This window comes from Eucalyptus grandis, chromosome 6, assembly GCF_016545825.1.
Source record: "Eucalyptus grandis isolate ANBG69807.140 chromosome 6, ASM1654582v1, whole genome shotgun sequence".
NCBI lineage: Eukaryota > Viridiplantae > Streptophyta > Magnoliopsida > Myrtales > Myrtaceae > Eucalyptus > Eucalyptus grandis.
The window spans coordinates 6514932-6540451 of record NC_052617.1 but is presented as its reverse complement, the minus strand read 5'-3'; the positions used below and the strand labels follow the sequence as shown (position 1 = coordinate 6540451).

General features: G+C 38.8%; 2 protein-coding genes and 1 long non-coding RNA gene across 6 annotated transcripts in view; 1 reads left to right on the top strand and 2 right to left on the bottom strand.

Annotated features, from left to right (window-relative positions):
- The window catches only part of LOC104416376, a 46927-nt gene extending 34817 nt beyond the window's left edge, over positions 1 to 12110 (top strand). Inside the window, exons 2-5 of one of the 4 annotated variants that reach the window (XM_039314863.1) lie at positions 8471 to 8522; positions 9081 to 9239; positions 10747 to 10860; positions 10932 to 12110. In XM_039314863.1, coding sequence (XP_039170797.1) covers positions 8471 to 8522; positions 9081 to 9239; positions 10747 to 10860; positions 10932 to 10973 — 367 coding nt within the window. In that variant the 3' untranslated portion in view covers positions 10974 to 12110. Of the gene's footprint in view, positions 1 to 8470; positions 8550 to 9075; positions 9240 to 10746; positions 10861 to 10931 lie in introns of all 4 variants that reach the window. The other 3 variants (XM_039314862.1, XM_039314861.1, XM_039314864.1) reach the window with 3 other exon arrangements.
- Positions 12111 to 13116: 1006 nt separating this feature from the next.
- LOC104456662 lies at positions 13117 to 20573 on the bottom strand. Its single transcript, XR_005551839.1, has 5 exons — positions 19922 to 20573; positions 19775 to 19826; positions 19051 to 19214; positions 17426 to 17539; positions 13117 to 13589 (listed from the first exon to the last, which is right to left on the bottom strand). It is a non-coding gene; the product is annotated as an uncharacterized LOC104456662 (long non-coding RNA).
- A 63-nt stretch (positions 20574 to 20636) lies between these two features.
- LOC120294266 (receptor-like protein 33) lies at positions 20637 to 21920 on the bottom strand. The gene has a single exon (XM_039314259.1). The coding sequence runs from the start codon at positions 21918 to 21920 to the stop codon at positions 20637 to 20639; it is 1284 nt and encodes a 427-aa protein (XP_039170193.1).
- Positions 21921 to 25520: the final 3600 nt, after the last annotated feature.

Below are 25520 nucleotides of genomic sequence, written 5' to 3'. Positions count from 1 at the left end.
GATCTAGGACTGTCGTGTGCTAATTGTGAATATAGAAGGGTATGGTCGAGATGGCGACCCCAAAATATTTGTACAAAGGGAGTGACGGGAAAAATTATCGAAAAAAAAAATCATAAACTTATTGCATTTGTGCAAATTTGATTTTAAGCATTTCAATTTGATCAATTTAGTTTTAAATCTTTTAATAATTTGCCAACGGAATCCTTTTGGCTGGACATCATTGATGTAGATGTTAGTCGTTCTACATGACATGATCGGCTACTATTGCTACTGAGAACAATTGTTGCAATTCTTTAAAAAATTTGTTCTTATTTTGTGTCCAACGAGGGTCACCAACGACCCTCGCAAACGACGAAGGCCTTCACCAAATTTGGGCGCGGCCCTTGCTTGCAATGAAGGCCTCGTCTATGCCTAGTAAGGCCACGAAGGCATTGGCGAGGCCACGAAGGAATTGGCGAGGCCACAGGCGAGGATCACCATGACCCTCACCGGTCATAATGAGAAAAAAAAAAAAAAACTAAGAAAGGAATAAAGGAAAAAATGAAAATAAAAATAAAAATTCAGAAAAAAAATTGTTCATAATTGACAAATTGTCAAAAAGTTTAAGATTAAATTAGCACAAAGTGCAATAAGTTTTAGACTTATTTGGTAATTTTGCCGGAGTGATGCCATCTCTTTTGGGCGCATCCCTTTGCAGATTACAGCACTACTTCTGGTGAAATAATTTTTAATGAGTATACACAAAATCATGACGAAGAGACGAAATTATGATTTTGAACTACATTCAAAGTTACAAATGAAAAAGCATGACCAATTTTTCAACCAAAAAATTATGATCCTTATTATTTAGTGGATAATTCGAAACATGTTTTTATATCATCAAGGGACTAACATATACCCATATAGAAAAAATAAAAATAAAAAGCCACTCTCCCATCACAATGAGTGAACAGAGTGAAGCTCTCACTCGCACAAACACAAATGCAATACATCCCAAGACGATTAAAGACTTTATAAAGTAACCTTGCCAAACATTTTTATTCGGAATAACATGCATGGAAAGATTTTCAAAACTTCAAGCCAAAGCGAAAGACAAAAATGTTTATCTGGACTACACGAAACAAAAATAATCAATGATGTGAGGATTGTAGACATGCTAATCCACAAATGATATTGATTATCTTAATGTATAAACCATCACTTACATACGATTAACTTTCACATGCTGCTCATGTTTGCCCTGATATAATGAAATGAAAAATGACCGGTCAGAAAATTGGAGGATAAGAAAGAGAGAACCTAACTTGAGAAAGAGTTATTTAATTAAGTGAGGTAATTGTTATGAGCATACTAATCTATATAGAAAAGCAATAATAATTTGATGCATGTAGAAACATCTGTATGGAATGAGAGGATTATCGTGCTTAATGCAAATTATAATTAATTGAGTGCTTGAAGGATTTTGTAAGTCCAATTAGCATCCAAAGGAAAAACAACACCAAGACTCCATTTATTTCTGGAAAAATAAATAATTTGGAAAATATTTTTCTAAAATTTATCAATTATATCACTCACAAAAATATTGGGACATAACTTATTATTCATAATGAAAATATTTTTTCTTGGCTAGTTATATTAAGCGATATAATCTATCATTTTTAAGAAAATATTTTTGAAATCATTTATTTTTCGTAAAATAAATGAAGTCTAAATAAATAAGAATGCTTCTCTGTTGATCGCAATGGAACTTATCCACCGTGCAACGCCGAACAACCATGAAGAACGACGTATGCATGGAGACTTTTTTTTTGGCTCAAAGTATGCAGGGAGACTTGACTTGCGCTTGGATGGCTGAAACAAAAAGCAGAACAACAACCACCACAATGACTATATTTAGGGCCCTCACACTCTTTCTAAAGTCACTTTCTTTCCCGCTGGATTAGATTGTCGCTCGATAGAATGAAGTGTGTGGGACGATACTTTTGTCGTGTAAAAATACTCTCCGACTTGGAATGTGAGAGCGAGGGTCGTCAAGAGTGGGTTCATATTGGAAATGTGATGATGATCCAATTCTTCCTTTTCACATTCCACCAAGACCATCACAATTGAGTTCACATGATAATCATTAATCAAAATAACTAAATTAGGATACCAATTCAATTGCCACAGATTCCTTCCAATTCTGCCAAAATCAGATGTTTTGGCTCGCAACCAATCTCCAAATAATTCACCCCCACAATTCTTGCAAAATCTCCTTAAGTTTTGCCAATGCGAAGGAGCAAAGTTGGTAATAGTGGATATCTCATTTATATACCTTGTCCACAAAACTTCCAACTTCGTCTCCGAACGTGTAATATATTTGACAAGCACTTAATCAAACTTAAAGATATTTTAACTCCCAACCCGGAAGGCAAGTTGAAATCGTCTTTACGGGAGACGATGGGGGAAGAAGTTGGGAGTCCATGCAAACCCACCAGCAGACCTTTCACAGAAGACCTGTGTTCAAAATCTGTCTAAGGTCGATGATGAATCTCTTATCCCCATCACCAATAAACTCACTCACGTACGGAAGTGCAAAATGGGGTGGCATCAAATTCTCATCCTCTCAAGCAATTTCGCAGGCCTTTACACGAGGACTTTATGCTCAAACTAATTGTACGTAACTGTGGATCTGACTTGTTTTGGAATAGAAAGCAGTGCAGTGTTTTCATATGCTTTCTGGAAGCATCACAAATAAAGTCAGCCTCTCTGACAGCGTCCATATCAGCGCCCACGTAATGAAATCATTTATATACCTTGTGTAGAAAAGCTTCTAACTTGTTCTCCCAACGTTTACATAAGTTGAATCCCAATCCCAACCACCAATAACTTTCTCGCCTAAAGTGCAAAATGGACTTTATCCAGGTTTAAATAAGTTGTGTGGCCAGTTCGAGACATTTTGGTTTTTGCTTTAAAATTTAAGCCAGATTAGAATCTGCGGTGGAAAACAAAAGAAAGCTCCCGGAAATGACGATACAAGTTCCCAGGTAGTAATGTGAGGCAATTCCATAACTGCTAATCCTATTGTATGCTTGGGTTGACCGGGATAGAGACCGCCGCCCCTCGGGGCAGCTTGGTTTTTGGTCTGACTTTTATCAAATATACGTCATGATTTATGAAATCATCACAAAAATCTGTTATATCTTACCCTGAGAGCTAGGCGTTAGAGTAATACATATGTTAAAATTACAACATCTTAAAGTTGTGAGCGACAGTTTTTCTAAAAGTTGTTGTAAGTTATTGTAACCATAAAATATTTGATAAGCACTTCATCAAATTTAAAGATATTAGAGATCCAAAAGTATTTGTAAATTTAAAGTTGTACTACTGAAAAAAATCATGAAAGACCGCCCTTTCCCCTATAGAGTATCCAAATTTATCTATTGAATGGTGAAAATAGAGTAACGCATATTCATGATTGAAAAATGCCACCATAACCTTGAGTAATATGTTTTTCAAGAAAAGGGGAGAAGATTTTCACATCATATATATGAGCCAAGTAACTAAGAATTTTCCGCACCTGAGGAACCCCACAAGACAATCAAGAAAACCAAATTTGTGATCACAATAATGTCATTTCAAGAAGACTTTGACTTCTTAGCATTTATAATTAAGTGCATCGCTGTCCCACAGCCATTGTGTTCGACAAAAAATCATAATATTCCACCATTCTTTTTCTTTTTGCACAATTGTAGTGTAACCTATTAGACACACACTTCACTAAACTTAAAAAGATATATTATCGCTTATCTTAAATTCCATAATAATTTATTTTTTTAGAAATTTTGATGAGAAATATTAATCTATAAGTAATTTTGTATTATACATGTTTAGATGTGATCATATATCCATATGAATTGTCTTTGGAGCAAAATGTCAAATAACTTTTTCAAGTTTTTACTTGCTATTATGTTTGACTTTTGTCCTACCTCCTTACAAGGCGTGGGAGACGAAACTACTCTTGAAACTAAATCATCCACACCTAGACCCGTTAAATGAGTGGGTCAGGTCGGGTCGGGTTTGAGTCGGCTCATAAATGGTCCAATCCAAATCAACCCATTTAACCCGTTTATGACTCATTTATTGTAGTGCAAATTTTTTGACCCATACGCAACCCATATCCGATCCATTTAACGAAACCTAAAAAGCTTATATATATATTTTAAAAATGGTATTACTAACATGGTTTTATACAATACAAATTTAATGGATAATTTTTATAATTTTTCAAATAATTATTTTTAAAAAAATCATTTTAATTATTTTTATTATTTTTAAAATTAAATTTGTAATTATTTTTTACTTTTATTTTTATTTTTATTTTTTAAGAATATAATTTTATTTTTATTTTTCTCTTTTCTTTTTTCTTTTTTTTCTTCCTCTTCTTTGGCCGAACGCGACCACGACGACAATCGACAACCAACCATAGGCAAGCTAGCTCGCCCGGCTCGCCGACGCCGATGAGCTCGAGCTCGCCTCTCACCGGATCTGGCAAGGCGGAGCCTCGCCCGACGCCAGCAAGTTCAAGTCTCGCCCGATTGGCGAGGCTTGGGCCTCGCGGACGTGGCGAGGCCTATGACCAAACTAACTTTGACAATAAATCTGATCTTCCTTAACCATGAGAAAATGAGAAATCATTTTATCCAAGTCTTATAAGAAATTACTCGTGTGCTAATCAACAGAGCTTTTAGAACGGGTTACACATGCTGTGAGCCCACCAACGGACCTTTTGTTAACTTCACACTTGAGAAGGGGTATATAAGTTGAAGCACTCTCCACCACCAATAAACTCACTCGCATGCTGAATTGCAAAATGGGGTGGCATTGGATCCTTGGCCTCCTCCATTTCCTCTTTTTCTTACATTCCTCCCTTCCCTTTGTCTCCCCCCTTTTCCCTCCTGACTAGTGTGATGCCTTGCTCCATTTTAAATATTCCTTCATTCTGAAAATGCCATTGTTTTTTAGTGTTGGTCTCCGGTCCACTCCAATTGCCATTGGGAACGAAAGCTCATGGAACAAGAGCGTAGATTGCCGCTCATGGAAAAGAGTCACTTGCGACAGTGTCACCGGTGACATCATCTATCTCGATCTTACTTATAGTCGGTTTCATGAAACTCTCTATTCCAATGGTTCCCTCCTTCTACCGAAGCTTCAAGTGTTGGAGATGTCTTATTGTGAATTGATCAAATTCCCCTATTTCTTGAATTCGTTAAAAACATTAACACACTTATACCTCTCTTCCAATAAGATTAGTGGGGAGATCCCGAGGTGGTTTTGGGGAATAAGACATCATACATTGGAACATTTAGATCTTTCTACTAACCTTCTGGAGGGAGGTATACAACAACTGCATTGGAAGCGATTGCTGTATGTTGGCCTTCAACAAAACTCACTCCAAGGACCACTCCCAATCCTTTCACCTTCTACTTGTTTCTTTTATGCCAATGGCAATGGTTTTACCGGTGAGATCTCCTCTTCAATCTGTCAAGCGAGTTCACTCTTGAAATTAGATTTATCTAACAATAATCTCTCTGGGACTATACCCCAATGTTTTGGTAATTTAACTGAACTCTTGATATTAGATTTATCTAACAATAGTCTCTCGAGGGCTGTGCCCTCATGGTTTGGTAATATAACCTATTCGCAATTGTATCACCTTGATTTGCAATCCAACAAGTTTCATGGTAGGATCAACTTCACTACTTTTGAACTCTCCTTCCCTACTCTTAGATATTTATCTATTTCCAACAATAATTTTACTGGACAGTGGCCCACAAAGGTTTTCTCCAACACTTCATTAGAGGTAATAGATTTATCTAACAACAAATTTGGAGGGCCAATTCCACTTCCGTCTCCCATGACAATGTATTATTCCATTGCAAGTAATGTTATAACAGGAAAAATCCTTTCTTTGATATGCAACGCTGCCAACCTTGAGATGATTGACTTGTCTAACAACAACTTAATTGGTAGCTTGCCTTGGTGCTTAACAAATTTTAGCATTGTTCTCTCTATTTTGAACTTGGGAATGAATCACTTTGAGGGCACAATTCCACAAACAATTTCTTTGATGCATAGATTGACGACTCTTGACTTGAGCTGAAATCGGTTTGAAGGGATGTTGCCCCCTAATCCCTTGTCAATTGTATAGATCTGGAAATTTTAGATCTCGGTGTCAATCAAATGGAGGATACATTCCCGACATGGTTGGGAAAACTTCCAAAGCTAAAAGTTCTCATTTTGCGATCCAACAATTTGAAGGGTCCTTTGAACATTCTGAAGGGAGACCTCAGCTTTACAGAGTTGCACATTTTGGATCTCTCGATCAACAACTTTTGCGGTCCTTTACCAACCAACTTGATAATGAACCTTGAAGGCATGAAGAATACAGAAGATGGGCGACACGAACCATGGTACATGACACGAGTTTCCCTTTCCTTTGGGCTGTCATATGAAAATACTGTGACTGTGATAATGAAAGGGAAAGAGAAAAAGCTAGTGAAGATCTTGACCATCTTCACAACCATTGACTTATCATACAACTGTTTCCAAGGAGACATTCTCGAAGTTTTTGGCCATCTTGAGAGCCCACCACAAGCTGCCATATCTCTGTAAGACGCCGACACTTAAGTCGCCATAACTTCAAAAAAGACACTTAAGAAGCCGCTACTTTTTTTTCGAAGAGACACTTAAGTGCCACCTCCGGCGACCCTGCCTGAAATCCTACGTGGCAATATTTTATTATTATTTTTTGCCTACGTGACTCACTCTGAGCTCCAAATCAAGATAAAAATTAAAAAAAAAAAAAAATTAAAAAATTTTAAAAATTTTAATTTTAAAAAATAAAAAAATTTAATTTTAAAAATTTTAAAAATTTTTCTAAAAAAAGAAAATTTTAAAAATTTTAATTTTAAAAATTAAAAAAATTTAAAAATAAGAAAATATTAAAAATATTAATTTTAAAAAATTTTAAAAATTTAATAAAAAAAGAAAATTTTAAAAAATTTAATTTTAAAAATTTTTAAAAAATTAAAAAATAAGAAAATTTTAAAAATTTTAATTTTAAAAAATTAAAAATTAAAAAAAAATTTAAAAATTTTAATTTTAAAAATTTTAAAAATTTTAAAAATAAGAAAATTTTAAAAATTTTAATTTCAAAAATTATTTTGGTCATCTTTGCTATCTCATAGGGCTCAACCTTTCTCACAACCACCTTATGAGTTCCATCCCTTTGACTTTAGGAAACTTGACTAATCTTGGATGGCTTGATCTATCTTCGAACATGCTTAGTGGGAGAATTCCTAGAGCATTGGAAGATTTGACATCTCTTGGGTACTTAAACCTCTCAAAGAACCAACTCACTGGTCGAATTCCTCAAGACAGATAATTGAGCACATTTTCAAATGACTCGTTTAGTAGGAATCCAGGCTTATGTGGAACTCCATTGTCAAAAGCATGCCTTGGCGATGCTCAACCTCCTCCACCATTGTCCTCATCAACTTTGGACTGCGAAGGACATGAGAGTTGGTTCAAAGAAAAAGTAGTGTGGATGGGTTATGCATCTGGAATTGTCATTGGAATTTCCATAGCATACATTGCAATTGAAACGGGATGGCCCAAATGGCTCGTGCAAAGCGTGAGAATGCTAGAGAGAAGTGCAGTCCAGTGGATGGAGAAGCCAAAGCGGAGGGCCATCAAGTTTCATGGACAGTGAAATTATTGAGGAGTTGTCTCTTTAAATCATGTAATGTAGTCTTAGTAAATAAAGATGCCATCTAATGGGCATCAAATGCATTTCCCTTATGAATGCTTGTTTCTCATGTCTTCTCCTTTTGTATCTTGGTGTAATGGCATATGAGTTGAATTAAAAAGATGAATAATGAAATTTGTCAAGCACATAGCTTAGGAAAAAAAAAAGCGCCAAAAAAAAGAAAGGAAAATGAAGCAAGAGCCATTATCCAGATATCTCTTTCGCCCTTTGGAACAACGTCGCCTCACCATTGTCTGCTCCTGACGGTGTGGTCCCTTCGGCACACCGCGACGTCCATCACCGGTCGCAACGGCACCACCGTACGATCCCCCGAGAAGATGACGGCAGCGACTCCGACTCCAACGCCCAGAAGAGCCTCAACCAGAGGAAGGCGTGGAGCTCGCTTCTTTTTCCCATCCCCAAATCAAGCACTTCCTCAGATACTACTGGGAAAAAAATGTGTCTTGGAGGCGGCGCGATTTTGAGCTTCCGCGGCCTTTGTGGATATAATGATGTTCAATAACGTAGCACTGTAGATTCATTAAAGGGGAATTGCAGAGCGGCTTCTCTGGAGTCAAGCGGCGTTGGACGCTCAGATGCTCGCGAAGGTGATGCTTCTACAATGCGTGGTCTGAGCTGTCACTTGTTCATGCCGTTGAGATTTTTGTTGATTTGCCGCAAAGACCAGGACCGGATGTCCGAGAACGAAAGCGAAGGCATTTCAATTTCATTGGTACTATCACTTTTCATTCATGTTTTTGTGAGTGCCTATGTGAGAATCTTTTCCCCTTTCTTGCCGCTTCACCTGGCATCTTCTTTGCTATGCTTGGCCATTGCACGATGAGTTGTTGCCCGAAACAATAGTTCTTAAGATAAGAAGCTCTTTTTTAACTGCCCCCCTTCCCCGTCTTTAGATTATGTTTGAGTGTGTCAACTTGTAATTTTGAAATGCTTGGATGGTAATTGCTGTATAGTTCCTTGAGCATACGTTGATGAACGATAAGTAACTGCTAATGATGTGGTTGGGAGAGCCGTACATGAATGCTCAAGCTGTGCGAAAAATCAGAAATTTTGCTTGCTGAACGTTTTTTTTTTTCATTTCCAGATGGAACACAGGTGTCTTTGGCCTTTTTTCTCTTCAGTTTTATCTGTTTATTTTTGCTAAGGCATTTTTATTTAGTTTATTCTACAAAATATGCACAAGAGGTGTTGATTCAATGATTCATTCATGCCTCATGAATCCATAATATGCAATGTAAATTTCCTTAATGAATCATATTTGTTAGGGAAGTTGCTGCGAGAAGTTGAACCCGAGTTAATGGATGCTTTAATTGAGGCTACAAAAGATGGTAACCACAGTAGGCTGCGAGCTTTATCTGTATCCAAGGTGTGGTTTGGCAAAGATGACGATGAAGAAGAAGAAGATTTCGAGCAAGAACAAGAGGAGGAGGTACCTGATTTTAACTTTGTCACTGAAAAAAAATCTGCATTGCCTACCTCTGCCACAGAAAGTTTCATTTGCATCCTCTTAGAGGAAAACAAGTTCAACATGTCTGGGATGTGTGAGGAGTCGACTTCCCAATCACCTAGAGAAGAAAGTTTTACCTCTACTTACTTGATTTGATACTTAGTGCCCTAGTTTTTATTAAAAAATCTAAGCATAGACTAGAATCCCTGGCTTCGTATTTACTGAGAGGTGCTGATTTCTACTGGTGTCCTAAGCCATGGAAACCTTATACGTAGGATTAGATACATTAGCCCATACAACATCATACACGTGTGCATGACAATTTTTCTATATCCTAGCAATAAAAGTGATGATTGCCACATATAATTAATAGGTTAATAAAATAACATTTAAATGATTTGAGTCTGCAGAAAAAGCAGATACGCTACGCAGGGAACGTACGTGGAGGGAGAAAGGAAATATATTTTCTTCTGTAAAATACTATCATCACTTAGGATTACACATTCATAGACATGCTTGAAATGAATAATTACTTTACCTCCTCAATATCATAGAGGATATGATAAATTTGAAACATTCAATGTGCCAAATTATCTGGTCTAGTTCATATAATACAAAAACTTACATGAAATTGTCTAAAAAAAAAGTGTTTATCAGAAGACGCAATCTTTGTGGGAGCTCACCTTTGCCTTTAAATTCTTATGTCCCTTTCTTTGAAACCGCATCACTTTCTTTGTCTTTTTCTGCATTTTCTTCTTGTTCTCCGTTTTTCTTTAAAATGACGCTGGATGTGAAAGCAGCATCAATCCATTTCCTCCTCCACCTTGCACGATGTTTGTCTTCCCTAATTGCCCCGTGCAACTTCGGTCAGTAGACTTCACATGAATCTTTCTGCAACAGAATCCATTTGCTCTGCCCTTTATTGGCCAAAAGGGTCTTGGATGAAACCCAAAATTTGAAATCAAATTCTTACATGTATTGGGTAAATTAGTTACTTAGTAACCAAACTTGCTACTTTTTAGTGAGGAGAGACTTATGTTTAACTTTGCATATAAAGTAGTGCAGAGCGGGAGCAGTTTTTCCTACGAAAAACATCAGCAAAAATATTTATCCTGTAATCTATAATAGAGCCATTAATATCCCATTTCCAATTTTGTCAAGGGTTACTCCTACCTTTTTAGAAGTGCACAGCAAGGTTGAATCTTGGCTGTAGGGGTAACTGTCGATACTGCAGATTTAGACGATGAACAACTTTTTTTAATTATCCAAAGATATAATACGTGATAAACAAATTGTAGACAGAGATGGTGTGAGATCTTTATCACCCATAAAATATGCCAAATCTTACATATATTGAGAAAGTGGTTCATTAGTGATGTCATCCATTGGTCATGCATGAAACTTTAGTTCTACACAATGTCCATCTTCCTTCTCTAGCATCTGTTTAGGTTTCTCAATGTTGACTTGCTTTTCAATTTTCAATTCCCAGGAGTATCGTGAGCATTCAAGCATAGCAAGCAGGTGGTTTGACGGTTTAATCAGTAAAGACATTCAAATGGCTACTGAAGTTTTCTCCATTCACGCCATTGATTTTGACCGGCAAGTAAGTTGACAGATATCTCTTACAGTCTGAGCATTTAGTTTTATATATCTGAGCATTCAAATCTCTTGCAGTCCATTTATAGCATCTTGAACAACTCCATGTCGGCCATATAAAAAATATCGATGGGTGTTTGTTCGTTCGTAATCGACCAACAAGTGACACTAGCATCCGAATGAGTTTATTGGTGGTTGGGATAGGGATTCAACTTATATAGCCCTTCTAATAAGCCAAGTTCTCTCCACACGTCTGCTCTCAAAGGTCTGTTGGAAGGCTGGTACCAAATATATATTTTCGTCCTAGTGCTTTCGCCGAAAGCTATACCAAATGGGATTGGATTCCCATGTAAAAGCGTTCCAGCTTTGTCCAAAGTAAACGAAGTTTAGAAAAGCGAAAAATAAAGTAGCAGGAAGTGACCTTCCAAAGACTATATTGAATATCACGTTTTCTTTGTCATATGAGTATTTTTGCCCTCGCTAAAATTAGACAAAGAAACTTCAATAGATAACTTGCCATGAAATTGTCTTAATTAGACTTGACCATATTTCAGGGCACTTTTCTTTTTTCTTTTCATTGACGCTAGAGTCACGTTCATGGCTGAGCCGAAAAGAAATGAAATGATATCATCATTTAATATCGGTTCCATGGGTAATGTCTTTTGTCCGTAATCGGAAGGAAAATGCTTATCGATTTGAATCACCCAAATAAATAAAAAAAAATACTCTCTTTCGGCTAGAATAGATCTTAATCAAACTTCTCATTTTGATTGAAAATACGGTACAAAAATGTAGAAAATCGACACAATCTCTTATTAGTATTTGAGTTTTGATTACTTATGATTCTGACGATTTTCATACAAATTCCCCACTTTCTTTTTCTTTTTTGCTTTTGATAAGGTTCATGTTCATATTGATACATGTCTTTAACCACGATAAGTGAATTTCTTCGATCTCATTGCTAATAAGGACATGCGGATGAGGCCAAAATTTTGAGGGTCATGATAAATGGAATTCCCGTACGTCTCTTCGTAATGCTTTTGACTATACATTTCAATGTGAAATGTATAGTCATTAAGAATTATTTCACATTAATGCATACGAAAGTAGTTCTACAATCTACGAAGAGATGCACCAAAAGAGATGGCATCACTCCTGGGAAATTACCAAATAAGTTTAAAATCTATTACACTTGAGCCAATTCAATTTTAAACATTTGATAATTTGCTAATTATGTCATTTCAGCCAAATTTGATAGAAAATCACTAACGTGATGCCTGGCATTCTAAGTGATAGACCAATGCTAGCATTAACAATTTTTTCTGAATTTTTTATTTTTTATTTTTTTTCCTTTATTTCTTTCTTTGTTTTTTTATTTTACTTTTTTTCTCTTTTCTCATTATGACTGGTGAGGGTCATGGTGATCCTCACCAGCCGTGAAAGCCTCTCCTAGACTAGGCAAGAGCCGCCTCTCTCACAACCAGTGGGGCCGAGGAGGCCCTCGCCCGCAGCCTCGCCAATGCCTTTGCGGCCTTGCTAGGCACAGGAGGCCTTCGTTGCAAGCGAGGGCCTCGCCCAAATCTAGCAAGGGCATTCACAGCCGACAAGAGTCGCCAGTGGCAATTGGAAAAAGAATAAAGAATAATTTTTTTTTTTTTAAAGATATGCGAAAATTGTTCACATTAACAACAACAATCGACCATGCCTTGTAAAACAACTAACATACGTTAATGATTTCCAACCAAATAGACTCCATCAGCAAATTGTCAAAAGATTTAAGACTAAATTAACCAAATTGAAAGGCTTAAAATCAGATTTGCATGAATGCAATAGGTTTAAGATTTTTTTTTTATATAATTTTCCTCATCACTCCCTTTGTATAAATATTCTGGTGTCGACCCTAACCTAATATATTCACCCCTAACACAACAGTCCAAAACACAACAGTCCAAGATCTTTGTGTGTTTGTGTTTGTGTACGCGTCTATTTACATATAATGTCTAGTGCACTTGTTCTGTGCTTACGGGATGCAAACGGGATAGAACAAGGGCATTGTTGATAACCTCGTGTGCCGATTGGTATTAATGTGGTAGAATGCATTCGCTCGCGACCTTCCCAGGCGAAAAAGGGTTAACTTCAGTGCATATGTACTTGTATAGGATTCAACTACATCTGTACTGGCTGGCATCAGCATAAATATTATCCAGGTAAATTCGAATGCAAAAGCACAAACCGAGCGTCAAAGTAAATATTTATAAGAACAGAGCTTAACCTCCCTTTTTTTCTTTTTTCTATCAGACAATTTGCATTATTTTGCTCCTTTTATAACTCTCCGGAATTGATGAAATTAGCAGGCAATGGAAAGGTAAAGGCAAGTAAATAACGTTTAGCGGCATAACTATTCTCTTTTGAGCCATTGCGCAGGATTGAACCCGGCACCAAATTAAAATTAGCACCCCATTATCCACCTGGCACGCGGTTCATACAATCCTGAACCGTAGAACGATTCAACCGGACCCTGGAAAAAGAAAATGTAAATGTTGCAAAATAGATTAGTACAAGAGGTGAGTATCAGCTGGGTAATCATGTATTGCTACAACATAATTGCCTCGCATGGCTTCGGAGGAAACAAGCAGAGGACTTCTGCGCCCTTAGGAGCGCTATGCTAGCTTCTCTCTCATTTTTGACTGGCTTTTCTTGAGTCGACTGTACTCTCCATACAAGCTTTCACAACTCCTATAGGAAGTACGAGGTAGAAAAATATTCAGCATAAACATGGAACCCAAAATTTTATTTTGACAATGTGACAATAGGAGATGTCAACCATGCAAACTCTTGGCAATTGGCATCTGCAAGCTTCAGCAACGGGCAATGTTTGCATGTGCACAGAACAACGAACTAAACATGGTGAAGTTTGTCGTACCAGTTGGAGCGATGAATTAGCCCGACCAACTATAGAGTTGTGCAAATGTTAACTACATGCCATGCGTTACCGCCTGTGGAAAACCATCAAATGGTCTATGGCGTCAAGAGCTGAATGTTAAACAAGTAGTTGATTCAGCAGCAACCCATGGATATTTTTTATACGGCCGACATGGAGTTGTTCAAGATGCTATAAATGGACTGCAAGAGATTTGAATGCTCCAATATATAAAACTAAATGCTCAAACAGTAAGAGATATCTGTCAACTTAGGCCCTGTTTGGTAACCATCCAAACAGGGCCAAATTATGATTCTTTGTTCCCGGAATCAGTTTCGGTCTAGAATCGCATTTGGTAAAATTTTTGTTCCCGGAAACAAATTGGGAATAGAATCAAGAACCAAAAAAGTTGAATCTTGTTCCCGGAACGAATTTGAGAATCAAAATTAAGAAATTTTCTTCTTCCCTTCGGCCAATCTCACGACCGCCGTCCACCACCGCCCGCCACCGTCCGCCGTCTGCCGCCGCCGTCCACCGCCGCCGGCCACCGTCCGCCGCCGGTCTGGCAAGCTCGCCGGAGGCAAGTCCGACCACCGGCGAGGCTCGGCCTCCCCGGATCTGGCGGCCGAGCCTCGCCGATGGCGTGGCGAGGCCTCGTCGGGGCCGGGCGAGGCCTCGTCGGGGCTGGGCGGGGGCTGGGCAAGCCTCGCGATGCCCGGCCCACCGGTGGCAGTGAGGCTCGCCCGGCCCGCCGATGGCACAGCGGAGCCTCGCCCAACCCCGACGAGGCCGGCCTAGCCACCGGCGGGGCTCGGCCTCACCGGATCCAGCGAGCCTCGCCCGAGTTGGCGGGCGAGGCTCGGCCGGCGAGGCTGGCCTCGCCAAGGCCGGCGACGCTCCGGTGAGGTCGCCGGCCGAAGAAGAAGAAGAAGAAGAAGATTATGAAAAGAAAAGAAAAAAGGAAAAAAAAAAAAAGGAAAATGAAAAAAGGAAAAATTAAAAAATTATTTAAAAATTAAAAGAAATTGATTTGGAACAAAATTAGGCTGCGCATGACAAAATTTCTGAAACGGAAATTGATTTCGGCCGAAATCAATTTCTTAATTTCTATTCCCGGACAAGTTTCGAGCAAAGAAACCCGTTTGATAACGACTCAAAATTTCTATTTTTAAAACAGAAATCCGTTTGATAACAGAACAAAATTTCTATTTCTAGGAATAGAAATTGATTAGATAATAATATACGAAATCCTCAAATACAAAATAATAGTTGAAATAATACTAAAACAACATAGGAAATCCTCAAATACAAAATAATAGTCGAAATAATACTAATACATTACAAAAGTTGAAAAAAAAAAAAATCATGGAATTTCCGGCATATTGTTATCCCTTGCCATTTTATTAGCGGTTATTTTCCTAAGCATATTTATTTGGTTTCCCTCATCGGTCAATGTATTGTTTGCAAGCTCATCATGCATAAGTTCAAACAAGTATTGCGGAAGCATGAATATAGGTGCCATCCATGGCGCCTATATAGCCTTGTCATTTTATAAAAAACTAGTATTATACAAGATTATCAACAAAATAAAATTAAAGATGTAAATGAATATATAAGAATTCTATCTTAAAGTAACATTTATGGTTAGGAACCAATTGGGGGAAGGTCAATTTATTTTGATTCTCGAATTGAATCAGTCCAGTTGCTCATCCCTAATTTCTTTATTGTTGCTCAATGAATCTTTAAGGCCCTTGCATAGCAAAAGAGAGATTCTCTTGAATCTCTTGCCTTCGAATTAAAATTCAAGGTTGTGTAACAATCTAATTATTTTGATTTTGCAAGAATTTTGAATCCGTAAAAAATAAGGTTAAATTTCTAGACACTTTTTTTATTCATCTATTATGTAAGAACTTTTCTTCAACTAGCTATGCGCGTGCCTTTTCTAGGAGGAAAGAGCCCCATTGTTTTTAAGTAAGCATTTAAGAATTTTGGTCATTTTTTAAAATTGGGGACCCATTCGATTGCCTTTCATCCTAAAGAGGAAGTTATAAAAAAAAATGCAAAAAAAAAAAAAAAAAAAACACGAGCAAAATAAGAAAAAGAAAATTAGCAATAATTTGTGAAGTTGTGGTTATGAGTGAATTAAGTTAGCAAGAAAGCACAAAGTTCTTTTATATGGTTTGATTTTAGTTTCTGATTTCTATTTCGTAAAGCGAGAAGTTAAAAATTTCAGCTTCTGATTTCTTCAATTTTTCTATTTTTGAAATAGAAATCTGTTTCAAAAATAGAGAAATCAAATTACGTTACCAAACGGATTTCTGTTCCAAATCTATTCCGGGAACAGAGAAACAGAGAAATCGAAAAACATAAATTTTATCATGCGCACCCTTAATGAACACGGTACCAAACGCGATTCTATTCCGAATCGGAAATTTTGGACATTACCAAACGGCTTAGGGCCTGTTTGGCAACTTGCCCAAGTGCCAAATTCTGATTTTTTGTTCCCGAGAATCGTTTGGGACGAGAATCGCGTTTGGTAAATTTTTGTTCCCAGGGAACAAATTTGTCCCGGGAACAATTTTGGACAAGATTTGAGAATCTAAAAAAATTGATTCTACGTCGAGAATCGAAAAAGAATCAACACGGTAAAACCTTGTTCTTCTCTTTCAACATCTCGGTTGCCATTCGCCATCGCCCGCCGCCCGCCGCGGTACGCCGCCGGTCGCGGTACGCCGCCGGTCGCCCGGTCGGCGAGGTCGCGGAGGCTCGCCGAGGCCGGGGCGGGTCGGCGAGCTCGCCGGAGGCAAGCCTAGCCACCGGCGAGGCTCGGCCTCGTCCCGGATCTGGCGAGGCCCGGCCTCGCCGGTGGCCAGCAGCTCGCCGGCCAGGCGAGGCTCGGCCTCGCCCGGATCGGCGAGGTCGAGCCTCGCCGGTGGGCGGGCGAGGCTCGGCCTCGGACAGATCCGGGCGAGGCCGAGCCTCGCCCCGCTGCCGAGGCTCGCCCGGCCATCGGCGAGCTCGCCCGGCCCGCCGGTGGCCAGGCTGGCCTCGCCGAGGCCGGGCGAGCCGGCTGGCCACGGCGAGGCCGAGCCTCGGCGGGCCGGGCGAGCCTCGCCCGGCTGCCGAGGCTCGGCCGGCGAAGGCCGACCTCGGCGAGGGCGGCGGCGCTCCGGTGAGCGTCGCGACCCTCGTCTGGCGTCGCCGGTCAGTGACCGGCCAAATGAAGAAGAAGAAGAATAGGAAAAAGGGAAAAAAAAAAAAAAAAAAAAAAAAAGGAAAAAAATAAAAGAAAAAAGTAAAAAAGTAAAGAAATTATTTAAAATTTATTTAAAAATCAAAATAAATTATTTAAAATTTATTTAAAAATCAAAAGAAATTAATTTGGAACAGAATCAATTAATACGGTACTAAATGCAATTCTATTCGAGAATAAAAAATTTTGAACGGTTACCAAACGCGCTTTTTACTCGGGAATCGGTTCCGAGAAGAATCAAAAAGAATCGGTTTCGATCGGAATCGGCTCCGGGAATGTAATCGTTACCAAACGCGCCCTTAAAATGCTTAAAATCAGTTCGGGAACGAGAATAAAAAAGAATCAGTTCTGATCAAAATCTACTCCTAGGAACAGAATCGTTACCAAACACGCCCTTACTTGCCAGTCAAAATCAATGGTATGAATGGAGAAAACTTCATTGGCCAATTGAATGTCTTTACCGATTAAACCATCAAACCACCTGCTTGCTATGCTTGAATACCCACGACACTCCTGGGAATTGAAAATCGAAAATTGAGAAACCTGAACAGATGCTAGAGAAGGAAGATGGACATTGTGTAGAACTAAAGTTTCGTGCATGACCAATGGATCACATCACTAATGAATCAATTTCTCAATATATGTAAGATTTGGCATATTTTATGGGTGATAAAGATCTCATGCCATCTCTGCCTAACAAAAAGTTTATCATGTATTATATCTTTGGATTATTTTAAAAAGTTGATCATCATCTAAATCTGCGGTATCGACAGTAACCTATACAGCCAACATTCAACCTTGCTGTGCACTTCTAAAAAGGTAGGAATAGCCCTTGACAAAATTGGAAATGAGATATTAATGGCTCTATTATAGAAAACAGGTTAAATGTTCTTAACAGGTTAAAGTTTTTTTAGGAAAAACTGCTCCCACTCCGCACTACTTTCTATGCAAAGTTAAACATAAGTCTCTCTTTTCCACTAAAAGTAGCAAGTTTGGTTACTAAGTAACTAATTTACACAATACATGTAAGACTTTGATTTCGAATTTTGGGTTTCATCCAAGACCCTTTTGGCCAGTAAAGGGCAGAGCAAATGGATTCTGTTGCAGAAAGATTCATGTGAAGTCTGCTCACCAAAGTTGCACGGGGCAATTAGGGAGGACAAACATCGTGCAAGGTGGAGGAGGAAATGGATTGATACTGCTTTCACATCCAGTGTCATTTTAAAGAAAAATGGAGAACAAGAAGAAAATGCAGAAAAAGACAAAGAAAGTGATGCCGTTTCAAAGAAAGGAACACAAGAATTGAAAGGCAAAGGTGAGCTCCCACAAAGATTGCGTCTTCTGATAAACACTTTTTTTAAGACAATTTTATGTAAGTTTTTGTATTATATGAACTAGACCAGATCATTTGGCACATTAAATGTTTCAAATTTATCATATCCTCTATGATATTGAAACAGTAAAGTAATTATTCATTTCAAGCATGTCTATGAATGCGTAATCCTAAGTGATGATAGTATTTTCCAGAAGAAAAAATATTTCCTTTCTCGCTCCATGTACATTCCCTGCGTAGCGTATCTGCTTTTCTGCAGACTCAAATCATTTAAATGTTATGTCATTAACCTATTAATTATATGCGGCAATCATCACTTTTATTGCTAGGATATAGAAAAATTGTCGCACACGCACATATTATGTTGTATGGGCTAATGTATCTAATCCCACTATAATGTTTCCATGGGTTAAGACACCCGTAGAATCAGCACCTCTCAGTAAATACGAAGCCAGGGATTCTAGTCTATGCTTAGATTTTTTGATAAAAGTTAGGGCACTAAGTATCGAATCAAGTAAGAATCAAGTAAGTACAGGGAAAACTTTCTTCTCTAGGTGATTGGGAAGTCGACTCCTCACACATCCCATACATGTTGAACCTGTTTTCCTCTAAGAGGATGCAAATGAAACTTTATGTGGCAGCGGTGGGCGATGCAGATTTTTTTTTTAGCGACAAAGTTAAAACCAGGTACCTCCTCCTCTTGTTCTTGCTAGAAATCTTCTTCTCCTTCATCATCATCTTTGCCAAACCACACCTCGGATACAGATAAAGCTCGCAGCCTACTGTGGTCACCATCTTTTGTAGCCTCAATTTAAGCATCCATTAACTCGGGTTCAACTTCTCACAGCAACTTCCCTAACAAACATAATTCATTAAGTGAAGTTTACACTGCATATTATGGATTCGTGAGGCATGAATGAATCATTGAATCAACACCTCTTGTGCATATTTTGTAGAATAAAACTAAAAAGAAAATGTCTTAGCAAAAATAAATAAATAAAACTGAAGAGAAAAAAAGCCAAAGACACTTGCGTTCCGTCTGGAAATGAAAAAAAGGCGTTCAGCAAGCAAAATTTCAAAATTTTCGCACGGCTTGAGCATTCATGTACGCCTCTCCCCAGCACGTCATGAGCACTTACTTATCATTCATCAAGGTATGCTCAAGGAACTATACTGCAATTACCATCCAAGCATTTCAATAGTGCAAGCTGACATACTCGAACACAATCTACAGGGGGAAGGGGGCAGTTAAAAAAGAGCTTCTTATCTTAAGAATTATTCTTTTGGGCAAGAACTCATCGTGCAATAGCGAACATAGCAAGGAAGATACCAGGTGAACCGGCAAGAAAGGTGAAAAGACTCCCACAAACACACACATCCACACTCACAAAAACATGAATAAAACTTGACAGTACCAATGAAATTGAACTGCCTTCGCTTTCCTTCTCAAACATCCGGTCCCAGTATCTGCGACAAATCAACAAACATCGCAACGGCATGAACAAGTGACAACTCAGACCAAAAGCCTCAAGAGAAAAGGCCACGCATTGCAGGAATATCACCTTCGCAAGCATCTGAGCGTCCAACGCCGCTTGACTCCAGAGAAGCCACTCCCCAATTCCCCTTTTAAAAGAAAGGATAATTCTACAGTGCTACTTTATCGAACATCATTATATCCACGAAGCCCGTGAAAGCTCAGAATCGCGCCGCCTCCAAGACGCATTTCTTTGTCCCCAGCGCTTGGATCTGGGATGGGAAAAGGAAGCGAGTTCCATGCCCCAGGGGACGTCGCGGCCGAGCCTCGCACTTCCTCCGGTTGAGGCTCTTCTGGACGTCGGAGTAGGCGTCGCTGCCGTCATCTTCTCGGGGGATCGTACGATGGCGGGCGGTTGGGGAATCTGAGCCCGCGCGGCCGGTGATGGACGTCGCGGTGTGCCGAAGGGGCCACACCGTCTGGAACAGACAACGGTGAGGACGCGAGGTCTTTCCAAAGGGCGGAAGAGATATCTGTAGTGGATAACGGCTCTCGCTTCATTTTCCCGTATCTTGGCTCCCTTTTTTTAAGTTGATTGCTTGACAAATTTCATTACTCATATTTTCAATTCAACTCATATACGATTACACCACGATACAAAAGAAGAAGAAGTTAGAAACAAGCCTTCATAAGGGAAATGACATTTGAAGATGATCAGGTGACATGTTTATTCATTGAACCTACATTACATGGTTTAAAGAGACAACTCCTCAACAATTTCGCTGTCCATAAAACTTGATGGCCTACCGCTTTGGCTTCTCCATCCACTCGGCTGCACTTCCCTCCAGCATTCTCACTCCTTGCATGAGCCATTTGGGCTTTCGCATTTCAAGCGCAATATATGCTATGGAAATCCCGATGATAATTCCAGAGGAATAACCTATCCACACTACTTTCCATTTGAACCTACTCCCATGTCCTTCATGGTCAAGAGTTGACGAGGACGATGGTGGAGGAGGTTGAGCATCGCCAAGGCATGCCTTTGACAATGGAGTACCACATAAGCCTGGGTTTCCACCGAATGAGTTGCTTGAAAATGTGCTTAATTGCTTGTCTTGAGGAATTTGACCAATAAGTCGGTTATTCGAGAGGTTTAAGTACCCAAGGGATGCCAAATCTCCCAATGTTGTAGGAATTCCCCCACTAAGCATGTTCGAAGATAAATCAAGCCATCCAAGATTAGTCAAGTTTCCTAAAGTCAAAGGGATGGAACCAGTAAGGTGGTTGTACGAAAGGTTGAGCCCTACAAGAGAGTGAAGATGGCCAAAAGTTTCAGGAATGTCTCCTTGGAAAGAGTTGTATGACAAGTCAATGGTCGTGAAGATGGTTAAGATCTTCACTAGCTTTGTCTCTTGCCCTTTCATCATCACGGTGACAGTATTTTCATAAAACGCCCCTATGGAAAACCATGTCATATACAATGGTTCATGTTGCCCAATTGTTGTATTCTTCATGCCTCTAAGGTTCATTATCAAGTTGGCTGGTAATGGACCGCCAAAGTTGTTGTCGGACAGATCCAAAATGCGTAACTTCAAAAAGATGAGATCTCCCTTCGAAATGTTCAAAAGACCGTTAAAATTGTTGGACCGCAAAATGACAACTTTTAGTTCTGGAAGTTTTCCCAACCATCTTGGGAATGTATCCTCTATCCGATTGCTACTAAGATCCAAAATTTCCAAATTTGTACAATTGACAAGGGATCGGGGCAACACGCCTTCAAACCAATTTTGGCTCAAGTCAAGAGTCGTCAAGCAATTTTTGGAAGAAAATGATTGAGGAATTGTGCCTTCTAGGTGATTCATTTGCAAGTCCAAAATTGACAGGTACGTGCTAAAATTTGTTATGCATTGAGGCAAGCTACCTGTTAAGCCGTTGTTGGACAAGTCGATGAACCCGAGCCAGGTGGCATTGCACATCAAAGAAGGAATCTTTCCCGTTATATTGTTACTTGCAATGGAATAATAGAATGTGATAGGTGATGGAAGTGGGATTTGGCCTCCAAACATGTTGTTGGACAAATCTATCATAGTCAATGTGGTGTTTGAGAAAACCTCTATGGGCCACCGTCCTGTAAAAATTTTATTGGAGATAAGTAAAGATTCAAGAGCAAGCAAGGACAATCTAAAAGTAGTGAGGCTAATCTTACCATGAAATTTGTTGGATTGCAAATCAAGGTACTCCAGATGCGGTGCTTCCAGCCATCGTGAGGGGATCTCACTAAACTGATTGTGACTGAGAAGTAGTGTTTCTAAGTTCACACATTTGACTAGGGAGCACGGTAGTGGCCCTTGTAATTTATTGCTTGCCAAATCTAGCCTTTTTAGATGAGTTATATTACCAAAACATACCGGTATATTCCCAAAGAGATTATTATTAGACAAATTTAAAGACTGGAGTGAACTCAATTGGCAAATTGAACGAGGGATCTCACCAGTGAAACCATTGTTTGAGGCATCAAAGCCAAGTATAGAAGGTGGAGGGATCAAGAGTGGTCCTTGGAATGAGTTGTTATGAAGGTCAATAAAAGACAAACTCTTCCAATGCATTTGTTGTGTACCTCCCTCTAGAAAGTTATGAGAAAGAACTAATGTGTCCAGTGTATCATGACTTATTTCCCAAAACCACTTTGGGATCTCCCCACTAATCCTATTGCAAGATAGGTCTAAGTGTGTTAATGTTTTTAACGAATATAAGAAATAAGGGAACTCAATCAAGTTGCAAGAAGTCAACTGCAACGATTGAAGAGAAAATGATGAATGAGAGAGATTCCAATAAGTCATTTTTGGAATTGCACTCAGATTACGCAAAATGTGGGACTGAGCAAGGTCATTACCAGAAAGGTCGAGCAATTGAAGATGGCGAAGGAGGAGGAGGGAGCTATTAGAGTGGAGAGCACCGCGAAGCCAACTACAAGCAAGATTAATAGTAATGACGTTACCATTAACATAGTCACAAGTGACACCAACCCACGAGCAACAATCTATATCCTTGTTCCATGAGTTTGTCCGTGGAGAAGAGTCATAACAAGAGTTCGATGCCATGCTATCAAGCGTGAAAGAGTTCTTAAAATGGAGCAAGGCATCGCTCTCGTCAAGGGGGCAAAGGATCGGGGTAATGGGACGGACCATAAAGGGGGGACTCACAATGGGGTGGGGAGAGGATATGGAGGAATGTAGATGGGGCAAATAAGAGAAAAAGAGAAAACAAAGGAGGTCGATGATCTGATGCCACCCCATTTTGCAGTTTAGTAGGCAAACAAGAGCTTCGACTTATAAAGTGTGAAGTGACGAACACCAAGTCTTCCGATACGATGAGTTGTCTTTGCGACAGCTCATAATGTTATTCTAAGTAAAATTTGATGAGAGATTGAAGATTGGCTTGACTATTGTTTGATTACCCACTTCGGTGGGATAATACAGAGAACTTGATGCCATCTCTTTTGGGCGCATGTCAACGCAGATTGCTGCATTCGAAATAACAAAATATATTTCGTGATAGTAAATAAAAAGTGTAATATTATATCTTCAGTTTTAGCACGCGTACGAAATCCAAACTATTTGGATGATCTCGATTTGTTCAAATCTGGTGAGCCCATTAATCCGATTCAAGCTCGTATTCGTCAGGCGGGAACAGAGTATATTCGCTCTGACTGCGGATTTGTCTCTCAATTGATTAGCTTTATCTTATGAAAATTGATTAAATGACTATTCTTAATTTACTGTGATGAAAACAATCTGTCATGGATCATAAAAAAAATAACAATTAATTCGAAATTATTAAGACATCCATTCCTCATCCGTTACTCTCGCAGTTATGCAAAAATAGTTATATTAGCAAAACTCTTATCTAATATCTTCGAGGAGGCGCGCGGTCTAAGTTTAAAAGCCACGCAAGAAGAAGGAACTTAAATATCCGGTGGGTTCCGGTCAAAGTGGATTTGTTGACACAAAAATCCTGTTGGATTGGGAGTGCCTTTCGTTGGCCGTGCAGAAGAATTCCTTCAAGCCGTGTCGTGAACTTCCCAAAAAAAATGACGAACAGCGAAGTAAGAAAGGGGTTCGCCCTGGGTGACACTCTTTTTATCGATGGCACGGAGCAATGTTGACCAGGGTGGCTCTTGCGCCGCGAGTTTACATCTGATGGAGCTATTTTATTTCCACGAACTTTCGCAACACAATCATTCAATGCGCCGATTGTGGGAAAAGCCATGTTAGATCAATGGGAACGTGGAAAAGAAATGGCGTCGGAGACTTCGTATAAATGTTTGAAAGAAACTCTGTCCTTTGCTTGCACTGGACATCGCGTGGATGACCAATGACATCGAATTGGACAGATTCACATTACAATGTTGATCATTGGTGAATAAAAATAGCTTTCATCATAAACTACTTGGGAAAATTTTCTGTATTTCTTCAAATCAATCCGATGAGCACAAGCTACATTACTTATGGTAAAGGGGGAAAATGTACAAACCACAACGAAAACATATATTTGTGGCCTGTCAACATAGCTGGTAACAAGCGAAGAAGAAGGAAAAAGGAAAAAAAGAAAAAAAATAATCAAGAAGTCGTTTCTTAAAATAAAATAAAATAAAATAAATGACCATAGTCACCTTGGGTCTCTTTGATTTTATTATTATTTTTTTACATTTTCTGTTTTATTTACTTGCATCTTCATATTTTGTTATTTTACTTTTTTAATTTGATATAAAATTTTATCCTAACAACACATTAACATGAAAAGCTTAAAGTGGATTGAATGAGTTAATATTTCTTTTCATAATTAGGATTAAGTATGAATGTATTTTGGAAATATGGGCTAAGTTTGGTATGAATTAAGTCAGAGTCAAGTTGGGTATAAATTAACAAAATTGTATTTCATAAAATGGATCGATATAGGTCATATCATTTTCGACTCGGGCTACTTATTTGAGGGGACGTCAAAAGGCCACACGGATTTGTTGACTTCTATAAAAGAACAAGAAAAAGGGGAACACTTTAATCACGTCGGGTGGAGTACCTTTTCTTGGCCGCACGGAAGATTATTTCAAGCCGTGTTGCGAACTCCACGACAATACGAACAGCGAAGTAAGAAAGGGGTCGCACTGGGTGACACCCTATTTCTCAATCATAAGAGTGTTGACCACGATGGATTTTGTGCCGTGAATTTACATTAAATGAATTTTTTTTACTTATATATACCGTAGGCTTGGAATTAATTTAAATTTGAAAAATATTCAAGCATGTGTGTAATTATAATTCTACTTTATTGATTAAAATGGATTATCTACTATCAATTTTCCCTATGAATGTGGGTAATGATACTCGAGCTGAATCACGTAAATTTTTTAGGTCATTTAAAATTTCTCATTTATTTCTTCAATGATTTCACATCGACTCATATTGCAAAATCCGATATTAGTTTCTGCATTATATTATAACAAAAGGCATCACTTATTGAATTGAAATTGAAGGATGATTTCATTTCTATTATTTTCGGCTCATCCCTTAACGTAACTTTAACATCAATGAAAAGAGGAAGAATTGACCTAAATATGTCCTAAAACTACTTCATTTGGACTCTGAGATGTTAAACTTCGGAGGTATTTCCTCCTAGGTAGGGAAGAA

What these genes read in the sequence shown, in the direction of transcription:
- LOC120294266 (XM_039314259.1), bottom strand. Translation starts at nt 21,920, where the DNA reads ATGATAGATTTGTCCAACAACATGTTTGGAGGCCAAATCCCACTTCCA.